Genomic DNA, 12,681 nt, shown 5'->3' on the forward strand with positions numbered 1-12,681 from the left:
CGGCCTCCTAAGTGCTAAGTTTACAAGAATGTGTTCTCATGCCCAGGCAGATGATTCCTGGAACAATGAGGATTAAATAATGACTTCACTTTCCACCTATTTCCTCAGTCATGCCTCTGTTCAATCATGCACACTGGCTGACTGGATTTTTTCCTTTTCCTGTGTTATAAATCTACTGTGCCGTGGGGACTTTGTATCAAGTAACTATTTTTTCCTCCCTGGAAAGCTCCATCTCAGATCTTCTCACAGTTCTGAGCCTGAGTTCACTCAGTTTCAAATATCCATTTCTTTTCTTTCTTTTTCTTTTTTTTAATATATGTGCATAGCTGTTTTGCCTGCATTTGTATGCATGTCTGGGTGGACGGTAGAAATCAAACTATGGTTAAGAGCAGCTGCTCTTAACTGAGCCATCTCTATGTATTCCTGGCTGTTTTGGAACTGATATGTAGACCAGGCTGGCCTTGAACTCACAAGAGATAATCCTGCCTCTGCTAGGAATAAAGGCACACCTACCCCCAAAATTAGTTTTTTTTTTAAATTATTTTAAATTTTAAAAAGTACGTGTCTATAAAAAATGTATGAGTGAACAAGTATGTTTGGAAACTAGGCATCTCACTATCAAACAGTGATCATTAAAACTTCCTTTCTCTTTTATAAACTAGTTCCTTCAGAAGACAGCACGCTAGCATCTCAGTATGCTTGTTCTATAAATGACAGCCTAGACTCACAGATGACCCTTATCCCTTACAATAACCACATGACTATAATCCCATACATTGTCTTCCCTGTAACTTTTCACCAAATTGTCAACCAAATTCAAATGAACTGATTTAAATGATACTGAATTCAATTTTCTCACTGAGACTGTGGCAGTTTAAGAAAGAGAGAAGTGACTCATACAGATGCAAAAGTGAAAAAAAAAGTTAAGAGGAAAAAAATAAATTTGCCAGAGAGCCAGCTATAGATGAGAAAGAGTTTTCTCACTGGAAGCTTGACATTGTAAATGTATACTGAGCCACTGGTGTCCCAGGCCTGTAATCCTAATACTTGGGATGTAGAGGCCAGCCGTGGCTACATGACTCTGTCTCAAAAAAAGAAAAAAAAAGATACCGTGAACACAGTTCTCAGAAACAAACACCTTCATAGTTCCATCAACCTAAGAAATTATAAGAGGAAATAAAATATCTAAGTACCTGACTGACTGACCCGCTTACTACAAATGTCTGAGCTTGTGAGACTGCTGGAAACCAGAAGAGGGTTATTACCTTTGGGATATCTCCTTTAATACCTGGGGGCAGCCGCAGGATCCAGAAGTTCCTATTTCTCAACAGGTTCTCCAGGTTCTCCAGCCGCCGCTGCAGCAGCCCGTACTCCTGCAGCAGGGTCCCCAGCACGGCCCACTTGCCATCCAGCTGGTTCCCAAGCTCTGCTACTGTCTTTTCACAGCCAGCTAGTTTCTTCTCCGCAGTCCCTGTCCTGCCTTCTAGGTGGAGGAGCCTCCGGCTGTGGACCTCCACCTTCCTCTCTATGGCCTGTACAGCAGCCACCACCGTCCACAGGGAGATGGCTGCGGTCTGCAGGTGTGCCTCATTTGCCGCTGGAGGTGTAGGAAGAGGAAGGGGCTGCAATGATGTGAGGCATTCCGAGTCCCATTCAGAGGTCTGTGTGCAATGGAAAGATGGGGCAAGACACTGAGAGTTAGAATGAATCCCGACTCTAAACCAAAACCAGATAAAAACTACTTAACTGCTGGGTGGTGGTGGCACATGCCATTGATCCCAGCATTTATGAGACAGACACAGGGGGATCTCTGTGAGTTCTAGGCCAGGGCTACACAGAAAAACCCTTTCTTTGGGGTGTGGACTACTTAACTGTCCAGCTGACATTAACCAAAATAGCTTTAGTGCAGCTTTATAGTGCCCGTGTCAACCTTGTTGCTCTGAAGGCTGTTGGCATCAGAAGCCAAGGGAACTGTTCATTCAAGGAAGAATGGGGAAAGACAGTGAATGAATAAATGGCTTAAGGCTGGTCTGGCCCATTTCCTCTCTAAGGCCCAAAAGTCCAGGTTGCTGTTGCCCCCTCCATCTCTGGAAAAGGCAAATGGACACAAGGTTTTTCATCAGGTTTCACTGACCTCAGGGCTCTCTGACAAATCTCTTATGAATTTATACTCTAGCCCTGTCTATCACTCAGTTTATATACTACAACTGAATCAATTAGTAATAATCGAACAAGCTGAGGGTGTTTAGTCTAGAGAAAATATGACAACCATTTTCAAATACTCGAGAATTAGGAAATAGAATATAGAACAGATTTGTTTAATCTTATACTATAAAACTCTAAAGGACAAATTAGAAAAATACATGGAAAATTTTCAACTGGTAACAATATTGAATCAGATTTTTTTCCAAGTAAGTCACAGGCTGTTTGTTCATTACTAAATGTACTCTGTAACAAAGAGTATCATAAAAGGAAGAAATCTGTACAACACATAGGAGGTTAGACTAAGCCTAGACAAGGCCTAATTCTCTGAACCTGAGCAACCACTCTCTGGCCACAGCCTTCTATTTCCACATCATGTACTATCTTATTCTCATTTCACCTGCTGTCCAACCCTTTATAACTCTAGTCCTATGATGATTCCATTTGCTTGTGGCTGCACACGGCTTTGCTTTCTTCCCTGCTTGACCATTTCAGCCACACTTCAACCCCATTTCACTCTTGTCTCTGTGCTTCACTTACTCAGCTGACATACTACTTTGAATGAGCTGAATCACTGCCCCCCCCCCCTTTTTTTGCTTCCAGGTGAGACCTAAAAAGAAAGCCACACAGCCAGGTGAGGTGCTTCCAGCACACACCAACAGTCAGTGCTCTGTGGTGCTCTGGACACTACTAAGTACCCTCCAGGCATTTACAAACTCTCAAACTTAGGTGCAACAGAATCACCTAGAAAATTGGGCGATTGGCTAGTGAGATGGCTTAGCAGAAAAAGGCACTTACTGTCAAGCCTGATCATCTGAGTTCAAGCCCTGGGATTCAAATGGTGGAAGAAGAGAATCAAACCCCCCACCCTCCAAGATGTCTCCTGCACTGAGGAAACTGAGTCAGGAGAACCGCTGTGCCTTTGAGTCCAGCCTGGGATACACAATGAATACCAAGCTGACAAGGGCTACAATAGCAAGACCTTAACCTCAAGTCCCAATCATTGACACAGTAATCAGAGTACATATTTTCATTCCTTTGGTGTGTGAAGAAAATGGAGATGGTGTACTTTAAGCAAGGACTTAGGTGATGGATGCAGCATCTGCTGATTCAGGGAGCACACAGGGACGGCACACACCTGTCCACATAGCACTCTTACTCTCCAGGGATGACACGGTGTCAGCCAGGAGGGAGTGACACATGTCTTTATTTCCAGCACTAGGGAACCAGACGCAAACAGATCTCTGTGAGGTCAGGGCCAGCCTGGTCTACATGCTTTCATTCTTTCTTAAAGGAAGAAGTTTCATCTTATTTAAAGACTTCTTTAAAGCCATTCTCTCCACTTGTACTCTGAATACCAACCTTCTACCTTATAAGGTACATTAAAAATAATAATAACAGCAGGGGTGGTGGCATGTACCTCTGATTCTAGCACTTGCAGAGGAAGGAATATTTCTGTGAGTGAGTTTGAGGCCAACCTGATCTACATGTTGGTGGTTAGAGCTAAACAGTAAGACTTTTTCTCAAAAAGACTCAATAGTGGTAGTAGTAGTTGTTGTTTTGTTGTTGTTGTAGCACCAGCCGCAGCAGCAGTAAAAAAAGTGCTCGACCAGAAATGAGGCATCCACATCACTGCCCAAAACACAAGGCTCTGGGGCCATTGGAAGAAGCAGCACAACAAGATTCTAAGACTGGAGGCTGGACTGGGGAAGAGCAGTTTTACTGAACTCCACAGGACTGCTGCACACACAAGCTCCCACCAGCTGTGGCTACTTGCCTAAAATAAAGCTAGTCAACATTGTAACACTGAAGGGGAAGAGGAGGTCCATGACCCCCCCCCCGCCCCAGTCATAACTAGGGAGCTGTGGCAACTGTCCATTTTTTAAGGGTGTGGACCCTGGTGGGTCAACATTCCAGTGATTGGCCTACACCAAAGAGTGTATGAGAAAACACAAACCGGACTCCATGGGCAGTGCTGGAGACCTTCGAGAAGAGGGAGATAGACCTGGAGAGGACAGGAACTCCGCAAGGAGGAGAACAACAGAGCCAAAAAACCTGGGCCCAGGGGGTCTGCAGAGACCAATACTACAATCAAGGACCATGCATGGAGAGGACCTAGACCCCCTGTTCAGAGGAAGCCCATAGGCTGCTCAATTTCCAAGTGGGTTTCCTAGTAAGAGGCACAGGGGCTGTCTCTGACATGAACTCAGTGGCCTGGTCTTTGATTACCTCCTCCTGGGGGGTGTAGCCTTCCCAGGCCACAGGGAAAGATGATGCAGCTAGCCTTGATGAGACCCGATAGGCTAGGGTCAGATAGAAGGGGAGGAGGTCCTCCCCTATCAGGGAACTAGGGAAAGAGCAGAGGGGGAGAAGAGGGAGGGGGGGGACAGGGAGGAGATGAGGAGGGGAATGCAGTGGGGATACAAAGTGAATAAACTGAAATAAATAAATAAATAAATAAATACATTTTTTAGAAAAGACACAAAATTGAGGGACGCTGGTAAGGGAAGGAGGAGTGAATCTGGAAGGAATTAGGAGGAAGAGTGGGGTGAAAATGAATCAAAACATATTCTATGAAATTCTCAAATAAAGATATTTTTAAACCATTTAGATTTATCTATTTTATGTATATTAGTGTCTCGCCTTCATGAATGTTTGGGGTGCCACCTGCATGCCTGCTGCCCTCAGGGGTCAGAAGAGGGCGTCAGATACTTGGGAGCTGGAGTTAAAGATTGTTGTTAGCCCCAGTGTGAATGTTAGGAACCAAACTGGGATACTCGGCAAGAGCAACTGGTGCTCTCAACTGCCCAGTCATCTCTCAAGCCCCTAGAAACATATCTTAAAATTACAAAATGCCAGTATCTCCCAGTTCTTCTTCATAAAACAGACTTGCCCTAGTCAGCACCGTAGCCACTGATTCCATGTGCTCATTGAGAACCTGAAATGTCAGTTCAGTTGAGATGTGCTGAGTATAAACTCGCAGTAGCACTTTTGTAATATTGATCACTACTGACGTGGTATTTTGCATAAATTGAGCTAAATAACAATTCACTGAAATTAACCTCTTTCTACTTTTTTCTTTCTTTCTTAAGACACATGACCTGGCTATTTGGCCAATAGCCAAATTTCTGATCTTCCTCTCTCAAGACTCCCAAGTGTGGGCCATCATGCCTCCGTGGTGGTTTTACCTCCTAAACATGACGACAAGAGAATTAGAAGTATGTGCACAGTTTTCAGCATGTGCCTATAGAATACATGATGGTCTCTATTATCTTTAAGGTTTTTCTTTGTTTTTTTGTTTTTTTTTTTTGGGAGGGAGGCTTGGAAAAAAATTTAAGCTCCATGATTTGTATTTATATCCACTCCATTTCCCATTCCACCCCACTGCTCCCCTCTTTTCTTCTTCCTTCCCTTACTTAGCCACTCCTCAGCGGACCTGCCTGGCTTCTGACCCATCAAAACATCTCTGTGAGCAGACCAAAGGCTTCTTAGGTGGCAAACCCAAGCAACACTTTCCAATGAGAACGTTCTGTTAAACAACCCTTCCCTCTCCCCTAATGGCTGTGCGCAGAGACTGTCCCGGTTGTGCCGCCGGCCCTGGCACCGGTGCGTGCACGGCTGGGCCCAGCGCAGGCCTGCAGCAGAGAGGCACACGCACGGCCGAGCCTACGCTCCGCCGGGCTTCCCAGGTCCCCGCAGGGCCTCGGCCTGTCCGGGCGCGCGCCGTGGCCCGCTGAGGGCACACCTTGGCCGCTTGGCAGGTAGCTGTCCTGCGGCTCCTGGCAACGACAGCCCTCCCGGCTGCAGAGGACCGCCGGTGGGCTTCAAAAGCACCTCCAGCCCGGTTCTGCGGGCTGACACGAAGCCCCGCGGCGCGGGTGGGCCAGACACAGCGGACCCGCGTCCCCGCGCACCCGGGCGCTGCGGTCCGCCGTGGCCCTCCGGGGCGATCGGCAAGGCCCGCCGCCGCCCCCTGCCGCCTCGCCTGCCCCCGAGCCCCGGCTGACGGAGGCGCCCGCGCACCGTCGCCCTTACCGGAGCGGCGGTCGCCTCGGCCATGGCCCTGAGCTGCCCGGTCCGATCCCGGGGGTCGCCGCCGCACGCAGGCCCGACCGCTTGCCGCTCCACCGCAGACGGCGAGCAGCGGCCCCGCGTTGCCCGCACTGACAAGCCCGGCTTCCGGGAGCGCTGGGCCGCCGAGGAACCCGGTAGCTCTGCAGCCTCCGCCGCACCGGCTGCAGCCGCCGCTCAGCTGGCGCTTTGTGGACAGCGAGGACCGCAGGCGCCGCGCCGGCCTAGACGCAGCCCCTCCGCCCGGTCCGCCCGGGCCAGCGCGCCCCCTGGCGGCCCGCCTGCGGCGCACCCTCCCGGAGGTCAGCTTCTGAGGCGAGCTCCGGTGGAGGCCCACCCCACCGATTTGGTTGATTTGAGGCCCAGGGAGCGGCGCGTGGGCTGCACGATAGCCCAATCGACTACCAACATAAAAACGAGTGAGTCAGCTGCCAGTGATGGAGCTGTATCAATGGTAGAAATTACAAACGGGTGAAGCCGATCACTCATGTTGGCACCAGAGAATCGGATTCGTTGGATGATCGCCTCTCTTGGGCTTGGCTGAGAAAGGGACTTTTTATTAAGATTTGTTCCTTGTCATTTTATGTTTATGAGTATTTGCCTACACTTGGATGTCTCGTGCCTGTGGAGGCCAGAAGAGGGTGAAGGATCCACCTGGACCTGGAGCTACAGACAGTTGTGAGCCGCCCTGTGGGTGCTGGAGCCAAATCCAGACAGTCTGCTGAGCCATCTCGCCAGCGCCGAGAAGCGGCCTTTTTGAGGCCAACAAAAATAAAAGCTTTTGGTTAGGTCTGCTGGATCTGGAGTAAAGGAACAAGTGGGGACAAAGTGGTCTGTTTAACAGCCTGTGTGGCAGAAAGGTAAAAAACACAGTCATAGATTTTCAGCTTTCAAACGGGTATGAATCAAAGTCTTCTCAGACCTGTATTTTGGTAAGTGAATCCAGTCAGTGCCCTCAATAGTAGACGCAATTCCCCGAAGCATAAGGATCATCCCGCCGGGCCACTTCCGCTTGAGCCTAGTGTGGTATGGCAATAGTGCATAACCTTCTATGTAAGTTCATCCAAATAAACCCGAACCGTGGTGCACAGTGCATAGTTAGAGATAAAGTCACCATTCTCTGAAACAGAACATTACTGTAACGGAATGAAGTTGAAGAAGATGGAGGAGGAGGAAAGAAAAGAAGACAGAAAGGAAAGCGATAGAGAGTCTGACCTCGGGAAAATTACTTAGTGATTTTATTATTAAAAGTCATAATTTAAAACGTTGGCCTTAGAGGGCACGAACAAAGCCCGTTATGGTGGTACTTGCCTTTAGTCCTAGGGAAGCAGAGGCAGGAAGATTTCTGTGAGTTTAAGGCCAGCCTGGCCTACATAGCAAGTTCCAGGCCTTCTAGAGCTACACAGTGGGACCCTGTAATTTTCAAGTTCTCTATTTCTCTGTTGGCTGCTTCTCTTGCTATTAAACATTGACATTTGTATCACTAAACAACCCTTGACTTTTTATTTACATGTAGCCTAGGCAGTACAGGACAGCCTGAAACCCCTGATCCTCCCACCTCCTTATATATTGTCCTTCCTTACAGGTTGCATAAGACGCTTTCAGCTGAGCTCCACCAAGCCTCAGGACTCACTCTGCCTGTTCAAATGACAGTAAGATCGCCAAGCTGTTAAATGTTTCCTCCACGAGCAAAGCAGTTCTCCACCTGTGGGTCATGACCCCTTGGGGGATCACACATCAGATATCCTGCATGTCAGATATTCATATTATGATTCAAATGTAGCAGGAGCAAAATTACAGTTATGAAACTTCAACAAAACAATTTTATGATTGGGGGTCACCATAACAGGAGGAACCATATTAAAGGAGCGCAGCATCAGGAGGGTTGAAAACCACTGCTGCTCTTGCAGGAGGACTTGAGTCCTGTTCCCAGAACTACATGGCAGCTGGCAACCATCCCTAACTTTAGGCCTAGAGTATCCAGTGGTCTCTTCTGGCCCCCAGCTCCTACACTCCCATGATGTACAGACACAAAGGCTCACACACATAAATAAAAAATAAATCTGAAAACAAGCAAATGGGGCTCAGTGGTTAACAGCACTTGCTGCTTTTGCAGAGGACTGGGGTTCTGTTCTCAGAATTGACATGGTACTGTTAGTCATCTGCAACTCCAGCGCCAGAGGATCCGATACTCTCCTCTGTCCTCCACAGGTACTTCATGATCCTAACTATAGACATACATACAGGCAACTAAAACACCCAGACACAAAAAGTAAAATAAGTAAATCTTCTTTAAAAACAAACCTTTTATATATACTCACATTATAACACACAGCTGTAATCCAGGGCTGTCATCTCAGAAAAGTGAGAGCACACGCTTTTCCAAAGAACCCTAATGTACTAGCCAGACAATTGAAACAGCTCAAATGTCTCACAGCAGGAGAGTGGTTGCTTAAACTGCTAAACCTATACCTTGGAAAATAAGATATTGAATACAACACACATCAGTATCAATTTGCCGGTTTTGATATTACATCATAATAATACAGTATGACCTCCGGAGGAAACTCGGCTCAGAAGATATTTTCTGTACAATCTTTGTAACTTCCTGTGTATCTGTAATTGTTTCAAAAGAGAAAGTTTTTTTTTTTTAATTAACATAGCCAGCAAGAACTGAACCCAGTCTTATATAGCAATGACTATCTTCCCTAAGTAATTTATCTCCTTTGAGATGGGGTGTGCTTTCCAAAACTGGCTAGTGGATCACTATCATTGCTTCATATCTATGACTCTTTTATCATGTTGTTCATTGTGTGGAACCATGCAAAGGTAGTCATAGATATCATCATCTGTAACCATAAGCATAAGTGTGTTTTCTTTGTGTCTTTTACTTACTTGTTTTGACTCTATGTATGTAAGTATTTATGTATGTATGTATGTATGTATGTACAGCATGGGCATGGCTGGTACCTTTGGAGACCAGAAGAGGCCTGTAGTGGACAGCCTCCTGTGGCAGTCTTTTCAAAACTCTACTTTATTTGGAGTGCTTAGGCCTCTACCTCCCTCCCACCTACCCCCCCCACCCTTAAGTAGGAGAGAAAAAAGGTTAGTGGGGAGAGGAGGCCCAGGCCCCTTTCCTTCTCCCAGCTATTTAGGGTCAAGGGATTTCTTTAGGGCTCTCTACCAATCTCCATCAACCACAGACACAGCTAGCAGTCCCCTCCATGCTGTTGTGCCCTGAAGCATTTCTCTCCGTCTGTCTGCTCCAAACCACCACACAGTCCCTGGTCTCTGGTCTCTCCACACTGCTACACGCCACACAGAATGCCACCACAGGCATCTCTTCTTCTCTTTCTTGGCTCTCATATTTATACTCATGGTCCTAGACCACGCCCCTCTCCATGCCACACGTGGAAGGCCTTTACCAGCTGGCAAAGATCATGCCCCACGTGTGACAATTAACATGTGTGGACAAACTATAGCTCAACTGAAATCCCACACTTGGGATTAAAACAAAAACTTATCTACCTAACATAACTGAGTTTGTTAGGGTCTGAATCTCATAAAGACCCCAGACTTACATAGTATGCAAATAGCAGAGAACAATAGTTTTCTGCAGAACTCCATCATGATGGAGTCTCCACCCTGACAAAAAATGGTAAAGGCCCAGAAATGGGTTTGCAGTCCCTATTTATACAGTCAGTTAGTGGAATTCCAGAGATGATTAGGTGACCTTTATCTTGAGTGGTGGGCAGCCAGCCAAGGGGTACAGGGCCAATCCTGATTGGCCAGGAGCTTAGGGACTTTCCTAAGTAGCTATGATGTAACTATGTCTGGGCCAGCCAGACATTGGGGCTGATGCTGATTGGTTGCCCTTTTCCTGTGGTTTCTCTTTTTAGAAACTGAGACTCAAGCCTACTCAGGTAAAGTTAAGACTAAAGCCTGTCATGTAGTCAGACTGTCCTGATGGTGGGTGGGCTAGAATTAAGACCTCTCAAGTTTAAGAAAAAATAAAAACTTTACAGAAGGCCCTTGGAACTGGAGTTACAATTGTTAGATGCCATATGGGTGTTGGGAATCAAGCCCAGATCGTCTGCAAAAACAATGTCTTAGTTACTTTTTCATTGCTTTAATAAGACATAATGAACCAAGGCAACATACAGAAGAAAGAGTTTATTGGAAGCTTATGGTTTCAGAGGGTTAGAGTCATCATGGCAGAAAGCAGGGCAGTAGGCAGGCAGGCGTGGCACTGGTAAAATGGTTGAGAGCTTATATCCAGGTCTACAAAAAAAGAATGGCCAGCATCTTTTGAATCCTCAATCTCTGGTTTCAGTGACAGACTTCTTTCAACAAGGCCACACCTCCAAGTCCTCCTAATCCTTTTTAAATAGTTCCACCAACTAGGTACAAGTATTCAAACATGAAACCATGGGGGCTGTTCTCATTTAAACCACCATGAGCAACAAGTGTTCATAGCCATGGAACCATCTCTCCATCTCTAAATTTTTGTTTGTTTGTTTGTTTTTTGAAACAGGATCTCACTATATAGCATTGGCTGGCTTGGCACTCACTCTGTAGACAATGCTGGCGTCAAACTCAGAGAATCACCTCTGCCTCCAAGTGCTTGGATTAAAGGCATGTACCACAACACCCTGTAGTTACAATTTTGGAATTTTAGTTTCTTTAAAAACATGAAAATATAATAGATTGTGTTTTCATTTTAATCCCAGATTTAGGGATGTGGGTCTTCTTCAGGCCATCTGCAGCAGCTGACTATGATTTGTCTCATGCTCTAGCAGAAGCATGTTTTTGCCAGCTGCACATAAGTTCTACAATTGTGTGACATTTGGAATTCTGAAAACTTTTGAGAGGGTATGTAAATGCTAGGGCCCTGAGAGGCAGGTTTGGTGGTTGTTGGTCATTTAGAGAGGTTGGTTGCAGTTGTCAAAGAAGAAACAAAAGAAAAGAAAATAGATTCAGGGATTTCCCTAATTCCTCTCTCTCCTCTATCTTTGTTTTTCTTCTATCTAGTGTTAGGAGGTAAAACCAAGGGGATAAAGGGGGGCAAAAAGGAGAATCCACAAAGGATAAAAGACCAGCTACAAGTGGCACTCAAACATGGAGCTTGATAAAGAAAAAAATGGGGGATTTGATTTCAAATGCCAGGAAATGGCAGGAAATTTTTTTTCAAGAGGCCAGCGAAAAAAAAATTATTGTAGCTGCTATAACTGGGATATCCCCTACTTTGCTCCCAGAGGAGATTTTCTGTCTTTTCCTTTTTCTTCTTCATATATTTTGTTTCAAAATAGTTTGAAAGAATGGCTGAGAAGTTGGAGAAATTGCAGGTGAAAATGGAGGGACCTGATGGGGGAAAAACGGCTGAAATGGGTAAACAAAAGGGATCACTCTACTCTCTCTATCTGAAAGGGTTGCAGAGTTGGCAGTGCAATGAAGAAGTTGCAGATGGAGGTAGAAGCACCTGGGAAGTGAGGAGCACAGGAGAAGAGAGAAGAAAAATAGCTCAGTCAAGAGAGCAGGAGTTTCCCAGTGGAAGAAAGAGGGAAAACAAAAGTGAACCAGGGTGGTCAGTGTTTATTCTATAGCCACTGGGTTGAAACCTACTTTAGTTTTTAGCATAACAACTATGGCTCCTGCTGTTCCGTTAGCATATCAGAAGCCGGTTTGCCTCCTAGTCCTTATCTTGAGTATGATGTAAAATTAAGTTCAAGTTCCTAGGCTCTACAAGCCTGAGACGGGATACAATCTAATAGTTCAATACTTGCTGCTTAGAATAAAACAATAGATGATAAATACATGTTCTGCTTGAATTAAAGATAAACGTATGTTCTGTTAGAGGTAAGATCGCTATTTCCTGCTATGTTCCTTACTCCCAGAAAACTGGAAAGCCCTTAAGAGCTCTCCTACCCTAAATCCCTAGGTACCTAGCTAGATACAACACAATACACTTGAAACAAAATGGATCATGTTTAGCTAGTCAGAATGATGTAATGCTGCCTCTACCCCACTTCTAACAGCTGCTCATCTGGCTGTTACCTAGTTAAGGTTTTTCCTAGAAAATATCTGCTTAGAAACAGACCGGTGTCATAGTCTGACTCCCAGATTATGTCCCAGACTGGTCAGTGTTTGTTCAGCGTTCAATAAACTTCCATCAGTCTGAGCCTGGTGTCTCAATGGTCAGTGCGCAGCTATTCCTGAACCCATAACAGTCAGGTCAGAGAAAAGGTAAAAAAGCAAAACAATCTGATGAAACAGCTTGTTTTGAAAGAAAGGGTTAATCCTAACCAACCTTGCTGCCAGAGTTAGAGCAGGGTCCACCCGGGGTTACAAGATCACCATCAGCTTTCCCAGTAGTTACACAGCATATGCCTGCTAATGGTGTGGAACAAG

The 12,681-nt window shown here is 45.8% G+C and overlaps 1 protein-coding gene across 1 annotated transcript in view; it reads right to left on the reverse strand.

Annotated features, from left to right (window-relative positions):
* Positions 1-6,521, reverse strand: part of Znf398 (zinc finger protein 398) — a 28,179-nt gene extending 21,658 nt beyond the window's left edge. The window contains exons 1-2 of the mRNA XM_021663223.2: positions 6,238-6,521; positions 1,266-1,661 (exon numbers count right to left, since the gene is read on the reverse strand). Coding sequence (XP_021518898.1) covers positions 1,266-1,661; positions 6,238-6,261 — 420 coding nt within the window. The 5' untranslated portion in view covers positions 6,262-6,521. The remainder of the gene's footprint in view (positions 1-1,265; positions 1,662-6,237) is intronic.
* Positions 6,522-12,681: the final 6,160 nt, after the last annotated feature.

This window comes from Meriones unguiculatus, chromosome 3, assembly GCF_030254825.1.
Source record: "Meriones unguiculatus strain TT.TT164.6M chromosome 3, Bangor_MerUng_6.1, whole genome shotgun sequence".
Lineage (NCBI taxonomy): Eukaryota > Metazoa > Chordata > Mammalia > Rodentia > Muridae > Meriones > Meriones unguiculatus.